At 42.1% G+C, this 17,678-nt stretch overlaps 1 protein-coding gene across 3 annotated transcripts in view; it reads right to left on the bottom strand.

The window, feature by feature from the left end:
* Window positions 1–17,678, bottom strand: part of LOC110530264 (extended synaptotagmin-2) — a 60,413-nt gene that overhangs the window by 18,035 nt on the left and 24,700 nt on the right. For all 3 annotated transcript variants that reach the window (XM_021613179.2, XM_021613180.2, XM_021613181.2), the window contains exons 8-14: window positions 14,723–14,778; window positions 4,841–4,961; window positions 4,418–4,594; window positions 4,220–4,305; window positions 4,021–4,069; window positions 3,832–3,921; window positions 2,910–3,005 (exon numbers count right to left, since the gene is read on the bottom strand). In XM_021613179.2, coding sequence (XP_021468854.2) covers window positions 2,910–3,005; window positions 3,832–3,921; window positions 4,021–4,069; window positions 4,220–4,305; window positions 4,418–4,594; window positions 4,841–4,961; window positions 14,723–14,778 — 675 coding nt within the window. The remainder of the gene's footprint in view (window positions 1–2,909; window positions 3,006–3,831; window positions 3,922–4,020; window positions 4,070–4,219; window positions 4,306–4,417; window positions 4,595–4,840; window positions 4,962–14,722; window positions 14,779–17,678) is intronic.

Here is a 17,678-nt window from a genome sequence, read left to right as displayed (position 1 = left end):
TGCAAGATCATTTAACGCTCATTTCTCTACCATAAAACCGGCCTCACAACAGCAGACCACGTGAAACCATCCCAATCCAGGAACTTCAAATCAGGCTTCTTCACTTGCGGAATCGTCTTGAGACCAGCCACCCAAACATCTGATGAAACTGTCAGAAACCGTTTCAGGAAAGCTCATCTACGTCCTCACCAGGGTCTTGAGCGGTTTGCTTGAGCGGTTTACTGTCAATGTTGTGACAAGAGTGCCCCATGGTGGAGGCGGGGTTATGGTATGGGCAGGCATAAGCTATGGACAACGGACACAATTGCGTCGATGGCAAATTGAATGCACAGAGATACTGTGATAAGATCCTGAGGCCCATTGTCGTGCCATTCTTCCACTGCCATAACCTCATGTTTCAGCATGATAATGCACAGCCCTATATCGCAAAGATCTACTCACAATTCCTGGAAGCTGAAAATGTCCCAGTTCTTCAATGGCCTGCATACTCACCATGTCACTCATTGAGCAAGTTTGGGATGCTCTGGATCGACGTGTACAACAGTGTGTTCCAGTTCCTGTCAATATCCAGCAACTTCGCAAAATGCTATGAAGAGGAGTGGGACAACATCCCACAGGCCATAATCAACAGCTTGATCAACATTCTGCGAAGGAGATGTGTCGCGCTGCATGAGGCAAATAGTGGTCACACCAGATACTGACTGGTTTTCTGATCCACACCCCAGATCTGTATTCCCAGGTCATGTGAAATCCATAGATTAGGGCCTCATTTATTTATTTCAATTGGTGGATTTCCTTTATATGAACATTAACGCATGTTGCGTTTATTTTTGTTTAGTGTACATCTATGTCATTCCAGATACTGTATTATCTCGATGGGTAAATGGAATAGAGTCAATCTCTTGATGAGTACTTTCATACAACACAGATATAATTTCTAGCAACAAATTCATCTACATGAATTAACAAATTAAATGTTTATCCAGTGTGAAGCATTACATTCAGTACTTTGCATAATATCCTTGCATTCTGTATAATATTACCTATTCATTCTGGGTTGTTGTTACAAATTACATTCTTGTTGTTGACTACATAGTTAGCGTCAATGGTGGCTGGTGAGGTGAGGACGGCTCATAGTAATGTGTTCGAAGTGTTCGCTAACATTCCATTTATTCCATTCCATCCATTACAATGAGATCATCCTCCGATTTAAAGTGGTACCAGACACCACTGGTCTTGACAAGTCATTTCAATGATGACAGGCTCAGTTTAAAGGATTTTAGACTAAGAACTGTGGTTTTATTTGATTTGGGAGGTGTGCGTTAGAGGATATTGGAGTCGGGAGATGCTCTGAGATCAATTATGTCTGGACTTTAAGAGAGGCTGGGCAGGGTGAGAGTCCCATGTAAACTGTGGAGACGATCAAATGCTGCCCTCTAGTGAGAGTGTTTGTTGCCGAGGCAACAACTCACCAACGGGCTAGGAATGGCTGGGTGAGCGGGATGGAGGGAAAGCAATCCACAGAGAGGTCTCGCTAACAAGCCCCTTTCTTTTGTTTAGATATCTTATACAAGGCATGCCCATAATCATGACTGACAGCATTACTGTGTTGGAATCGGCTAAACTTTGAACATTGAGATATTAAATAAATGATAGAAACAAAGCCTTAAATAGAAAATAATCTGTAAAAAGCCAGAAGGCTTTGGAATGTGTTTGATGGAGGAGAGGAGACCGATGTGTTGATATAGGGAAGACAGATGGATATCTGTGGATTAGGAAGTGACGGGTGAGGTCAGTTCCCCTTAAAGGAGTAATCAGGGTTAGTATCTGGTTACCTTCTTTCTCTTGGGCATAAACTAATGATTGGAGAGAGGGAGTGTTTTAAGTAGGATGTATATAAACCGTGAAGTCTGAAGTCTTTAGCTGTCTGTTTTCAGCTGAACAGAACCTTTGGGAAGAATAAACTTAGTTAAAGCTTCTCTAGTGTCCGTGGGTTATTTACTCTGAAAAATTAGAACCTAACAACTGTCAAAATATACTTTTTTAATAAGAACTTCATTCATGCATAAATCAGTCATATGACAATCAACATGCTTATTGGCCACAAGTAGTTACTGTGTTTCAATCGTCAGTACCAAAAAATCCCACTGTGGCAAAATAAAACTAGGATGCAATATGCCAGAGGACTCACATATAAGGTCCTATAGAGAGAGGCAGTATTCTCACTAAAGACTAGGCCCGAAGCTCTCCGCTCTTTTAAAGTATCCAGAACCCAAGTTCCCCTTGAACACACTCTTCAGAGGAGGGGGGAAACGGAGAGAAGAAAGCAAAGAGAAGGAGTCTAAAAAGAGACGTGTGAAGCAGGGTTTGCCTATGCGATGCATTTATGCAAATAGAGCCAAAACGAATTATGTTATTTCACAGGTGTAATAGAAAGACAACTTGAGGTACAATAATGTATCACTTTGGCAGACTATTAGTGTGAGTGACCAGACTGAGGGAAGAGAGGTAGAGGATATTAACATGATCATGAGAGGGGAAGGGAAGGAGATCAAGCAGGAGAGCAGTCAGAGGAAGAGGAGGCAGGTGGGAGAAGCTGGGGTGAACTGGGTGGTTCATACCGTCTCATGACTGGTAGACTGGCACAATAAAGTATCATGTTTTGTGGCCAGCAGAAAACGTGACATGGCCGTCTCATAACTAACAGGTCAAATAAGTTGTGTGGAGATACAGTAAGGCAATGTAGTGTGTTTCCCCATCCGAGTTCTAATTATAACGGTCCCAATGCGTGATGTTTTTCTCTGCTACACATTAGCCCAAGCAGAACGGCTCATCAATCTTAAGCATGCAGTAGGTCTTGTGCTTTTTCCTATTCTACTAGTGACTTTACCACAGGTGGAGTGACTTACAGGGAGGCTCCTTGCCGAGTCCAGGAAGACCACCAGCAGGGCAGACGACAGGTCAGCATTAGCCTGTCCTTTATCAACCTTGTTGCTGGTCAGCACCTGGGAGAGAGCGGGAGAGGACACGGACAGAGTAAATAGTCAGCACAGTAGTTACTGTAGTGTGAGACAGCTTGATGTACTCCCCCTAGACAGAACACTAGTCCAATATACTGTATTAAGAGCAATCTGTTCTGTTGGTCAAACATAGAATGATGTGTCTCATAGAACGATGTGTCTCATCAGCACTGACATAATGGACTGGAGAAACACGGTTTGTGACCCAAATGGTACATGATTCCCTATTTGGTGCACTACTTTTGACTAAAACCCTATAGGCCCTGGTGTGAAGTAATTCACTATATAGGGAACAGGGTACCATTTGGTGTTACAGGGATCTATGAGTGGACATAAAAATGTCTGGAACGGAGCAAATGGAAGGCACCAAACACGTAGAAACCATGCTGTTTGATGGATTTGATGCCATTCCACCAATACCGCTCCAGATATTACCACGAGCCTGTTCTCTCCAATTAAGGTGCCACCAACCTCCTGTGGAGTGGACGGATGGAACTACAGAGCTCAATAAGAATAAGAACTACAGAGCTCAATAAGAATAAGAACTACAGAGCTCAAACAGGGTGAGCACTCCCTCGTGGATTCCCTGATCTATCCCTCTAATCTACATGCTTCATCTACTCTCTCTCCAGTGGATGGAGGAATATGTAGACCTGTTCATGTTAAGTGTCTTATAGCTGAAGGCCTGAAAACTCATTAACATACAGACTGACCTACCTGTGTCCCAAATGGCACCCTACTCCCTATGGGTCCTGGTCAGAAGTATTGCACTATATAGGGAATGGGGTGCTAAGTAGATAAAAGGCGGTACCTGATCAAGATTTTCACGAGTGGGATGCAGAGACAGCCACTCCAGTTTTAAGTGCAGCTTTCCGGTATCCCCTTCCTCCAAGACAAACCACTGGAACGAAACAGAAGGAATTCAGTGTGCTGGATGATCACATATATTTACAATTGAGTGTTTCTATTGAGAAAGGAGTCAAAACAAAATACACATTGCCTCATCAATTTTCTGTTCCTTCTGAAGTTCAGCGATATCTATCAATAACCTGCAAGGCAAATATACACATGCTGTGAGTTCATTGGAGAGAGTGGCTGATACACGATCGCTTTATGTGCTACAGCAGAAATCATGCATGACGTTCAAGTGACTTTGATGGCTCAGGAAGGATCCTAAAGGATTAGGATGTATCACTTACCTTCCTAAGAAATCATCCTGGTCAGTGTCCTCATCAAACAGCTCTATCTCCAGGTTCTGTGGTCCTGAGTTTTCATACACCATAGCCTGAAGGTCACATTCACACTGTCAAAGACCAAATAAATCTTTCCCAACATAACAATTATCTTAAGAAATCTTCCTGAACCACTTTGTGGATGTTTAAAAATGTTCTCTCTACCTCATAGACTTCGTGCCACTTGGGATTGACGGTCTTCTTGATCACCTTGCTCCGAAACAGCTGGTTGCCGATGTGAAGGACCCCGTATGGGTCTGACTTGCCCTTTATTATCCTTCCCAGGAACACATCCTTAGCTAACAGGTCCTGGGCCTCTAGGAAGTGAATCCTCAGGACGCCCTGGGAGGAGAGATCAACATCACTGAGTTCATACATATCTCATAGTGATTTAATATATTACATTAACAACATTGGAATTCAATAATGCCATAAGGGATGGATTGCATTTCAACATAGCAAAACAACAGTGGGAAATTTGTCGATTCGTTAATCAGGTTTGGCTTCATACAGTGGAATGTGTGTCTTGCTTTCAGACTCAGCGTAGTGTGTGTGATTAGTGGGAATCGTCCGTCCGTCCCTCCCTACCTTAGGTATTGGGAAGCGAAGCTGAGAGAGCTGAGCCTCTCCCACCAGAGGAATGGTGATGCGGTTGGGCAGGACCAGGTAGCTGTAGATGATGTCCTGGATCAGGTTATCACACAGGCCACTAACGGGGGATAAAGAGACACAGGCTATAACACACACAGGACAGGAGATACAGATAGAAAAAAATCATCTAGTTAGGCTCATTATACCTCCATCCTGTTTCAACCAAAAAGCAATCTATTCCCTATTTAGTGCACTACTCAGTGTCTTGTAGCCCTATAGCGCTGACACTTAACAGTGATCTGGTGACGTTCGAGACTGATGGCCAAGCAGAAGAGGCTACACAACAGTGTACAGGTCATCACAGGGATCATCACAGTTCTGTCAGCAGATTGGGGGGTGTTGGATGGTTTATGGGGTTCAGGCAAATACAATTCAATTCTGGTCTTCTATTGGCAGGTGGAGAGTAGGGGGAGGGGTCACTATGTTGGTGTCCCAACTGGCACCCTATTCCCTATAGTGCACTACTTTTGACCAGAGCCCTGTGGGGCTGGATCAAAATTAGTGCACTATATAGGATAAAGGGTGCCATTTGGGATTCAGTCGATGTGTGACAGCAGAAGCCAAGGGCACTGTCACTCTGAACTCTAGAGAGCAGCCCAACCACAAGTTAAACAAGGCCTACATGTATTTCAACTAGAGCCAAGATTAAGCTTATTATAAAGGATGAATCCAAACCAGACTCAATGTTCAGTTTCTCTAATGCCCACTAGATGGCAGCATTGTAGTGAATGGAGAATTCCCTCAGTTGGGTGTTAGTCCCTCAGAGCTGGGTTGAATTGTTCAGCAGAGCCTCCCCCATCCCTTCCTCATAACTCCTCTTAGGTTACAATATTCTGTTACGTCTATAAAAGGTTGTTTTTGGTGAGAACGTGTGTATCGGAAATATGTGGAGGCCAGCCTTCACGTCTGAGTTTATCTGCAGAAGGAATTCATTCATTGCTGGTGTTCAGCTGCTATACATGTTCAACAAAGCTAATTAGTAACAAATGTAAGTTACTATGCATTTCAGTCCTTTCTTTTTCGTCCGTTTGTAGGAAAAACTCAGCAAAACTACAATTGAACTTTTTAGACGCAGAGCGTGTGTGTGTGCTGAGGAAGTGGGAGCAACAACTTCCATTCCCAGAAAGCAAAACACACACTACACAAAACACACACTACACAAACACTCGGGTGACCGGAGGTACCTGCTGTTAGAATGAGATGCAAATCCCACCAGAGGAAACCTGAGCCCTGTACACAGAACCCCCTCTCTCTGTCTGTACACACCATACACACACACACACACCCACACGAAAAGCTCAGAGTAAGGCAGGGTTGGGCAGGTTTCAGGTTCAACACCCACACACTGGTGTTTCCTTCAAACCTGTAAAACGAGGACGGCTACATTTCACAGGGCGGAGTCTCTCAAACCCACAATGTCTCATACCAAAACAAAAATGACACACCAGACACCATACTCATTTGGTTAGTTGTGGACCTTGATCAGGGCACAGCTTCTACATTATCTACCAAACCACCACAGCCATGCAGGCCTATACATGTCTCTTCATTGAATGAAGTATATTCAAATTGCCGCATTCACATTTCTGGATGGCCCACTGCACTACAATGACAATCCTGTATGTGTGGCGTGTTGGTCACTTCTAACAGTATGTTCCAGGGAGAATAACCTGGACAACTGTATTTACGTTTCCCACTGGTCTTTGTTTTTATTTGACCCCAATTTTGTTTGGCATAAGTGAGCATTGGGGCAGCAGGTAGCCTAGTGGTTAGAGCGTTTGGCCAGTAACCGAAAGGTTGCAAGATCAAATCCCCGAGCTGACAAGGTAAAAATATGTCGTTCTGCCCCTGAACAAGGCAGTTAATCCACTGTTCCTAGGCCGTCATTGAAAATAAGAATTTGTTCTTAACTGACTTCCCTAGTTAAATAAAGGTTACAAAAAAATATATATCACTTGCAGATACGTTTTATAGGTAGCCATTTACACCTGTACCCGTATACTGGTTGAAAATGGCATTGACACGCGCCTAAATTGAAACGCAGTGGCTGTACAGTAACAAACTATGTATGACATCAGAGCTCAGGCTCTGTGCTTCACAGTGCTGTATGGGTTTTGACTGACAAGCCGTTCTGAACTTGAGCACCGCACACGACAAGAAGTTGCCCCAATCCCTCCTGCTAATGGGGCAACTTTTGCCAAATTGTCCAAGTGAGGGAAACGCTGTCAATTAAAAAGGAATCAATGTATTTTGAAAGATGGCAAGCATAATAAATACAGCTTTGACGTCATACAAGCAAGCTAAACACACATGAATTAAAATGTGCATTTCACATTTCCATATCATAAAACTCATGTCATGTACAGTATTAATGTTTATGATCACTATGTTTGATGTACAGTTACAAAATGACATGGCGTCAAACCCTGGGTTGTTCTGAACAGAATGAGCCTGTTTGTCTATTGTGAAGATAATTCACCACGGCACACCTGAATGCACTCATTTATAACTTAGCTAGTCATGTTGGCAATAGAACAAGCTTTCAAATGATGCCCACCTGACCCATATTGCAATTTATAAATGGACCGGTTTTGGATTGCAGCTACCAAATTTTCCAGGAATTTTCTTATCATGTTACTGAATGTATCCAGAGTATTTTCAGATTTCGTTATCAACAAATGCGGCGAAAAGTACAGTAAACGGAAAATGCACATAAAATCAACATTGTAGTGTTTGGATTCAGTCTTGTGTCAGGTGAACTGTTCTGACCTCAATGTTGGTCTAATCATTTTCCCATAACCTCCAAACTGTTTCTTTTCAATTGCTACCATGCTTACGCTGTTCATATTTCTACTGTTGGAAACATTTACATTTAGCCCTATCCATACAGGTCAATTCCCACGAGTGTAACGGGTTAAAACACCCCCAAATGAGAATGCTATTGAACAGAACTAGAGTTGTGAAATGTTGAAACAAGCTAGCTCTGGGGTACAGAGTGGATGTACAGTACACTCCCCTCCATATGTATTTGGACAGGGAAGCTAAAATTGTATACAGTATTTGGCTCTACAGTCGTGAATGACACAAATGACAAAGAATGACACAAATATTAATTTTCACAAAGTTTTCTGCTTCAGTGTCTTTAGATATTTTTGTCAGATGTTACTTTGGAATACTGAAGTATAATTACAAGCATTTCATAAGTGTCAAAGGCTTTTATTGACAATTAAATTAAGTTGATGCAAAGAGTCAATATTTGCATTGTTGATCCTTCTTTTTCAAGACCTCTGCAATCTGCCCTGGCATTCTGTCAATTAACTTCTGGGCCACATCCTGACTGATGGCAGCCCATTCTTGGATAATCAATTCTTGGAGTTTCTCAGAATTTGCGGATTTTTGTTTGCCCACCTGCCTCTTGAGGATTGACCACAAGTTCTCAATGGGATTAAGGTCTGGGGAGTTTCCTGGCCATGGACCCCCCCCCCCAAAAAAACAATGTTTTGTTCCCCGAGCCACTTAGTTATCACTTTTGCCTTATGGCAAGGTGCTCCATAATGCTGGAAAAGGCATTGTCAGTCACCAAACTGTTCCTGGATGGTTGGGAGAAGTTGCTCCCGGAGGATGTGTTGGTACCATTTTTTATACATGGCTGTGTTCTTAGGCAAAACTGTGAATGAGCCCACTCCCTTGGCTGAGAAGCAACCCCACACATGAATGGTCTCAGGATGCTTTACTGTTGGCATGACGTAGGACTGATGGTAGCGCTCACCTTGTCTTCTCCGGACAAGCTTTTTTCTGGATGCCCCAAACAATCGGAAAGGGGATTCATCAGAGAAAATTACTTTACCCCAGTCCTCAGCAGTCCAATCCCTGTACCTTTTGCAGAATATCAGTCTGTCCTTGGTGTTTTTCCTGGAGAGAAGTGGCTTCTTTGCTGCCCTTCTTGACACCAGGCCATCCTCCAAAAGTCTTTGCCTCACTGTACGTGCAGATGCACTCACACCTGCCTGCTGCTATTCCTGAGCAAACTCTGTACTGGTGGTGTCCCGATCCCGCAGCTGAATCAACTTTAGGAGACGGTCCTGGCACTTGCTGGACTTTCTTGGGCGCCCTGAAGCCTTCTTCACAACAATTGAACCGCTCTCCTTGAAGTTCTTGATGATCCGATAAATGGTTGATTTAGGTGCAATCTTACTGGCAGCAATATCCTTGCCTGTGAAGCCCTTTTTGTGCAAAGCAATAATGACGGCACGTGTTTCCTTGCAGGTAACCGTGGTTGACAGAGGAAGAACAATGATTCCAAGCACCACCCTCCTTTTGAAGCTTCCAGTCTGTTGTTCAAACTCAATCAGCATGACAGAGTGATCTCCAGCCTTCTCCTCGTCAACACTCACACCTGTGTTAACGAGAGAATAACTGACATGTCAGCTGGTCCTTTTGTGGCAGGGTTGAAATGCAGTGGAAATGTTTTTGGGGGATTCAGTTCATTTGCATGGCAAAGAGGGACTTTGCAATTAATTTCAATTCATCTGATCACTCTTCATAACATGATGGAGTATATGCAAATTGCCATCATACAAACTGAGGCAGCAGACTTTGTGAAAATTAATATGTGTCATTCTCAAAACTTTCGGCCACGACTGTATACTCCAGCATTTTAGATTTGAGATAGAATGTTTCATTTTAGGTGACAGTACAGGTTTCATTTTAGGGTAATGAGTATGTTCATACATATTGGTTTTACCGTTTAGAAATTAAAGCACTTTATGCATGCATCTAGTCCCACCATTTAAAAAAGTCACAAGTATTTGGACAAAAGTTTAGTATTTGGTCCCATATCCCTTGCACACAATTAAACATGTTAGCTTCACTGTCCAAATAGTTGTGCGTTTATGTGATAGCTACTTTTCCTCTAGTAGCACACCATCCACCACATGGCTGCCTTGCTTAGAGCTGCTAATGCATGACCTCATGGCGCTGTGACCTCACAGTGGCAGACGACTACTTCTAACACACAGCAACAGGGGCTACATACATCCCAAATGGTACCCTATTCTCTATGGGTCCTGGTCAAAAGTAGTGCTCTACTGTTTACAGGGAATAGGGTGTCATTTGGAACACACCCAGAGAGAGCCATGATGACCATTCCCCCTCCACATCTCCCACAGATTTCAGCTCGGTCTGAAAGAGTGGATCAGCCTGTGTTAGCCATTTATACCTACCATGGTTTATTACCACACACACACTTCCTCAAAATGGTGAGAAAGTGTTGACATTGCTACCTCACCAGCACTACCATCACTCCCTCCCTCCCTCCCTCCCTCCCGGCCCTAAAAGCTGCCACCTGGCCCTCTCTCCACAGCAATTAGGCCTTCATGTTCATGTTTCCTCCTGTCTGTTTGTCTTGCCTTGTTTGTGTCCCAAATGCTACCCTATTCCAGGCCCCGGTTAAAAGTAAAGCAATATATAAGGATATAGGCTGTCATTTGAGCTGCAACCCTGGTTGTCGTCACAGGAGAGACAGAGCTGTTTTCATGCCTGGCACTGGAGCCAGCCCCGTGCTGAATCAAAACAGCCTATTAAGCCAAATCAGTTTTTAGCCTTTCACTGGCACAATGAACTACATGATATAGATATCTTCCCCTCCTCCTCTACCTCCTCCCTTCATCCCTGGTAAGTGGTGAACACATTAAAAATGGTTGCCTCTAATATATTAGCCTATAAGCTGTGTATCATACCCTTTCACTTATTCCACATTCAGATTTTTTTTTACCCATCTACACACAATACCCTATAATGACAAAGTGGAAACATGTTCTTAGAATTTTGTGAAAGTTTATTGAAAATTAAATACAGAAATCTAATTTACATTAAGTATTCACACCCCTGAGTCAATGCATATTAAAATCACCTTCGGCAGCGAATACAGCAGTGAGACTTTCTAAGTAAGTCTATGAGGCTGTGTGTCTAGACTTGAAAGTTCATGCAGCTTTTGTATTCTGATGGAGTTCTGATCATGGAATTCCGAACACGTCCTGCATCTACATTTACATTCGTGTCCACATTGTGTCCGTTCTCACACTATATTCAAATGCCAGTATGCATTCCACAAAACGGTGGAATAGGCAAAATATGATAACACAACTAAAAATTGTTTTTCTAAATGTTAGCTAGCTGGCTAGCATTTATGAGGCCAGCAAACAGGTCCCCACATACTAGGATTGTACTTACTCCAACGTTAGAACGAAAAGGCGTCTCTCGGTCCCAAAACACATGTTTTCTGGAGACTTGTGGGAGGAGTGCTGATGACGTCGCCCACAGTGCGCGCGTTCGGTAGCCTGATTGTGTCCAAACTGAGGAGAAATCTGCACACAATGCATCCCTGACCACCTCCTGAAGTGGTCAGCCAGATCTGAACACAATCAGACCACAATGTGACTTTCGTGCATCTAGACCCGTCTTTTCAATGCCATCTTTGTATTCCGATAGCAGAAGTCACATGTATGTGTCAGGTGTAGACACAACCTTAGAGCTTTGCACACCTGGATTGTACAATATTTGTACAAAACTAACTAGGCTACTCAGGAACATTCAATGTCGTCTTGGTAAGCAACTCCAGTGTATTAAAAAAACTTGTGTAACCTTTATTTAACTAGGCAAGTCAGTTAAGAACAAATTCATATTTACAATGACGGCCTACCCCGGCCAAACCCGGACGACGCTGGGCCAATAGTGCGCTGACCTAAGGGACTCCCAATCACAGCCGGATGTGATACAACCTGGATTCAAACCAGGGGCGGTAGTGATGCCTCTTGCAAAGATGCAGTGCCTTAGGCCACTGCGCCACTCGGTAGCAGTATTTTTGGCCTTGTGTTTATTGTCCTACTGACAGGTTAATGTCTCCCACTGTCTGTTGGAAAGCAGACTGAACCAGGTTTCCCTCTAGAATTTAGCCTGTGCTTAGCTCTATTCTGTTTCTTTTCATCCTAAAAAAAACTCTATAGTCCTTGGTGATGACAAGCATATCCAAAACATGATGTGGCAGGTAGCCTGGCGCTCAGAGCATTGGGACAGTAACCGAAAGGTTGCTTGTTCGAATCCTTGTGGCAGTAAGATGGGAAAATATGCCGTTCTATCCTTGAGCAAGGCAGTTAAACCCTCCCAACAACTGCTCTCCGGGCATCAAGGACGTGGACGTTGATTGAGGCAGCCCCCCACACATCTCTGATTCAGAGGGGTTGGTTAAATGCGGAAGACAAATTTTGTGCAACTGAGTAGATATATTTTACCATGCTTAAAAATATGAAGAGTGGTACTCAGTGATATGTTGGCCGCAAACACAACTTTATTCTGGACATAAAGTTAATTTCTTTGCCACATTTTTGCAGTTTTAGTGCCTTGTTGCAAACAGGATGTATGTTTTGGAATAGTTTTATTCTCTTTATGCTTCCTTCTTTTCACACTGTCATTTAGGTTAGTAGTGTGGAGTAACTACAATGTTGTGTCATGACGTTGGCCTCTGTGTATAGCAAGCCCCATCCCCCTCTTCCTGCCTTCCGCTTGCCTCCTTCAACTAGGTTGCTGTGGTCAGAGAGACATCGTAAATTCCTGAGGATCTCCTCATGGACACACAGTATAGAGAGAGCAGATTTTCATGGAGAACAAAACAGAACTTGAGGTACCAACAAATTTCATGTTCCGGAGAAAGTATAAAAGATCGATGAAGAATCCAGCTACGAACTGGTCCATTTGTCACAACTTGGGGAATCTCATGGGAGACGGTGTGGCGACATTACCATAACACCGTTTATATAATAGCCTCAGATATGAGGTTTACATCTAATTGTTGTATAAGATGAATGAGTGAGTATGATACAGTTTGTATAATTGTGTAAAATGATTTTGGACTGTTTAATGAAGAAAAATACAATTCTGTTTTGATTTGAACTAATTCAGAGGACCACCCCTGAGCCCAGTTAGGGTCAGACATCCTGGGACAGCCCTTTTCGGCCCTTCCGAATAAAACCCCGACTCGGGTTTTCGATCAGCAGACCGAGCTTACCTCAATTATGAGATCGCTAAAGGTTGCAGACCATGTTTTTTTCCATTAGGAGAGTACAAAGGTTGTAGACCATTGCTGAATCTTTTAACCATACCACGTGGTTAAACTCTTAGACTATCGATACCGACAGAATAAGAACAAGTCTTTGATATTAATTACTAGTCTGCAGCTAGGAATTCGGTATCATTGAACGCGAAGAACGACAACTGCCGAAACAACCAGTCTATAATGAAACAAATTAATGACACTCTGAACTATTCCCTCTAACCACAACCAATAGAGGGAGAGAGATGGACAATTCTACAAAAGAAACAAACTTTTCACCAGCGATCAAGACGACACACTGAGTGTAAATATATATATTGATTGCAATTGTTCCCGAATGAGTGAGCATTCATGCGTAAAGGATTAGCATTTCAATTCTTATAATTACCACTCTGTAGTGACTTAGTCGACCCCTTCTTCCCCTTTTGTCTAACAAGCCGCCATGCCGGTTTAGCCCACTAGGGCACATTCTCCTATCATTTCATGTAACCATATTTACTGTTTGTTTATGCATTTCTGTGAATTACTTAGTTAGTAATAAATCAATTATTTAAGACAATTGATGTATGGATGACTCATAGTGAAGACTGGGTTCGTGCAGATAACCAACAATTTACGACGCTTGGAATGAGACTAACGTGAGGTTAAGTAAACAATTCATTAATTTGAAGAACAATTGGTCAGATAAAATATCTGAAAAGTTATTTTAGGAAATTATAATTTTGTAATCTAACTATTTTTCCTTGGTGCCCGACTTTTTAGTTAATTACATTTACATGATTAAATCAGTCTAATCGCGTAATACTAATTACAGAGAATCTTTGATAAAAAACTATAAGTCTTCAGTTAATGATAGTAAAGACACGACAGTTGTTGATCCATCCTCAGTTTTCTCCGATAACAGCCATTAAAATCTAACTGTTTAATGTCACCATTGGCCTCATGGTGAAATCCCTGAGCGGTTTCCTTATTCTTTGGCAACTGAGTTAGGAAGGACGCCTGTATCTTTGTACTGACTGGGTGTATTGATACGTCATCCAAAGTGTAATTAATAACTTCACCATGCTCAAAGGAATATTCAATGTCTGCTTTTTTTTAAACCTACAAATAGGTGCCCTTCTTTGCGATGCATTGAAAAACCTCCCTGGTCTTTGTAGTTTAATCTGTGTTTGAAATTCACTGCTCAACTGAGGGAACTTAGATAATTGTATGTGTGAGGTACAGAGATGAGGTAGTCATTCAAAAATCACGTATGCAACTCATGCGACTTGTTAGGCACATTTTTACTCCTAGAACGTATGTAGGCATGCCATAACAAAAGGGTTGAATACTTATTGACTCAAGACATTTCAGTGTTTCATTTTTAATTCAATTTGTTGTAAAAATGTCTAAATACATGATTCCACTTTGACATGATGGGGTATTGTGTGTAGGCCAGTGACACAACATTTTAAATTCCGGCTGTAACAACAAAATGTGGAATAAGTCAAGGTGTGAATACTTTCTGAAGGCACTGTACTTAGCGCAATACTTGTAGAGGTTGCCATTTGGGATGTGGGCCAAGTATACAATTAATATGTCCTGTAACTATAGTCCATGCCCTCTGAATAGACCAATACCAAGACTTTATTTCCCTAAAAACACTTATATTATAGGCCAGGCCAGTTCCACACCACAACAGTAATAAGAAGCAGGGTGCAGTTGTCACTTACTTCAAGCCTGGAATGTCCAGCATATTTGTGAGGCCTGTCCAGTTTATGTCCAGAAACTAAAAGGAAAAAGAAAACATGCCTTTGAGTAACAGAGAAAAAAAAACTAAGCAGAACTCAGAGGAACTCTAGGAAATCTATAGGGCGTGATGAGCCCAAACAGAGTGGAACTACTACTGAGTGCACCACAAACACAGTCATTTCATTTAAACTCATCTCATTTAGGAAGTCAAGCAAAAAACAGCTCCTTGTCTTCTAAGCTTATGGAGAGCATTCTCACTAGGCGGGCATCAGCCTGCTCCATTGCACTGGTAAACAATAAGACTAGCCATTTCTGTACACTAATGCAGAGAGAACATGCATATTGTGGGTAGGCTTTAGCTTTGTGTGTTTCCTGCCAAACCTAGTTAACTAAGCACTGAATAGTAAGGCTACTGAAGCACAAACAGCTTAACATTTGAATCAAGTGTTCTCATCTAGCTAATACTCTCATTCAGCTTTTCATTGTAATAAAATGAGTAGAAAATGACAGACACAATTAGTATAATATCAATAGTTCAAGTTGTTTTCTAAGAGTTTAACTAAGCATAAACACTTGCAAATAAAATGTAAGAAAATAATTACCAATTGGTATTTAAGATTGATGAGAGTTGTGTTTTAATAAGAAGTCTATAGAGAGAGTTGACAAACAGTGAATCTATCTCAGCGACTCAGATATTATCAGCAGAAGAGGAACTTCCAATGGCTAAAAAGCAGCAAATTGGAAGCTGCTCAACAGCTAATAAAAGCGTGTCCATGAGGAGTACAGTTTCCTAGTAAAACACAACAGAGCACTCATTCATAGCAGCATAAAAAAACTAGCCAAAAGACATTCATTTGAACTGGTTCTAACTGACATTTCCAGAGCAAGGCAATAATTGATACTTTATAATGAAATATGTTATCCACTTTCATCATGTCATATCTTTGAAGACAGCTACAAATGACTGCTACAGTATCTGGTAAATGGTTATTACTTTGACCTGAACAGTGAACACGGACATTAACTTTAAAAGCGGTATCCGGAGCGGAAAGCAATTTTCTTGAGGAAAATGAGCACTGTCGAAAAGATTGAAACACCGTATAGGGAGACAGATTGAATGCTTACAAGATTCTCACTACAGGGCAAACTATACCGTATCTACAGTAACTGTACGTTCTGTTTTCATGGAAGAGAGGACTGTAGGCTGTACAGTATGTGGCAAGCATTGTCTGTATGTCAAATGGCACCCCAGCCTGGTCTCAGAGAGCCAAACGTATTATATTTGACTAAAATCCATCCCGAATATCATCATGGACAACTTTAGCATTTCAGCTAAGTAGCACCTGCTATATTTTTTAGCTACTTTTTAACTACTTAGCATGTTAGCTAACCCTTCCCCAAACCCTAACCCTTCGACCTTACTCCTAACCCCTAACCTAACGCAGCATATCATACTCAAGCAGTTGAACGTAGCATATCATACTGAAGTAGTCTAACGTAATACAGTATATCATACTAAACGGGTCAAATGCGACCAAGACGTAGGATACTATACGTCTTACAATTTGTATTATATTGTGCAACTGCTATTACAAATAGTAGGCCTAACGAAAAGTAACATATAATGTGTTTTGCTATGAGACTGGATTGGGCACCCTATTCCCCATGCAGTACTTTGCACTACTTTTAACCAGGGCTTTTGACCAGGGAATAAAGTGCCATTTGGGACGCATCCTTAGTGTGGATTGGATTCCAAACAAATACTTTAACGCCAGCTCGAAGTTTTCAGGACAATGCCAGAATGTGTGCAGCAACGGTGCACTGTAGCTTCACAATACTGCACGACTGCAAAACGACTTAGAACAACGCCAAACATTTTGTAGGCTCAGGAATGAACGTAGGCCTAGACAGTGTTCCAGGGTCGTAGATGAAGGAATCAAGCTTTCTGAGAATGCTGTGTTGTGACAGTCTCTAGGGGAACACAGCCTTGTGACCTGCCTAGCTATGTTACTGGGTTAGTCTGACCGGTAGGGTGAAAGAGCCATGAGTGCATATCAAATTCCACCCTTTCCTATATAGTGCATTACTTTTGTGCACTACATGGGTAATAGGGTGCCATTTGGGATGCAAGCCATGTCTTTCTCTGTTTCAGTACCCAAGCCAGAAGATCTGCCCACTGAATAATAGAACACTGCCTGTGTGCCACTCCCCAAAAGCAACAGAGAATGCTCTATGTCGGCTCCTCTCAGTTTATGAGTCATACATGCCATCAAGAAAATTCAGATGACAGCAAAGCAGTCTAGGCACATTACCTCTCCCATCAAATTCACGTTATTTTCAGACACTTACGGTTCAAGGGTTTCTAAAAACATTGACTGAAACAGTGTTTGAAATAAGGAGAAGGGTAGGCCTAAATCAATTGTGGATAAGAATCAAGCCTCTGCCCGAATCCTGGCATTATCGTTTTCTCTAAGTAGTTTCCTACCACATTAGCACACTACTTACCATAAAAGGACTGGCATTAGTCTAAAGGTTGTCATAGTTACCAAATAAAGTCAACCAAACATGTCTCATGTGCCAGTGGTCATCCACTAAGAGTCATGACTCATGTGCCAGAAGTCATCCACTAAGAGAGTCATGACTCATGTGCCAGAAGTCATCCACTAAGAGAGAATGCTTGTGTCCCAAATGGCACCTTATTCCCTATATAGTGCACTACTGTAGACCAGAGCCCATATTAGTGCACTATAAGGAATAAGGTGCCATGTCTCTGAACTGTGGGTCTGCAACAGTGTGTGAAGGTCGAGGACAGGGGGCAAGGTGAGATTATGTTTCTAACTTTGTTCACATTTAAACTGCTCATTTAACAATGTCTGCAAAGCTGAGAAACATGCTATTAAGCAGCTCAGAAAGTCAACATCTGGGTGATTTAAGACG

Source organism: Oncorhynchus mykiss, chromosome 8 (assembly GCF_013265735.2).
Source record: "Oncorhynchus mykiss isolate Arlee chromosome 8, USDA_OmykA_1.1, whole genome shotgun sequence".
Classification (NCBI taxonomy): domain Eukaryota; kingdom Metazoa; phylum Chordata; class Actinopteri; order Salmoniformes; family Salmonidae; genus Oncorhynchus; species Oncorhynchus mykiss.
Note: the sequence above shows the minus strand (reverse complement) of the source record. Positions and strands in the feature narration are given on the sequence as shown.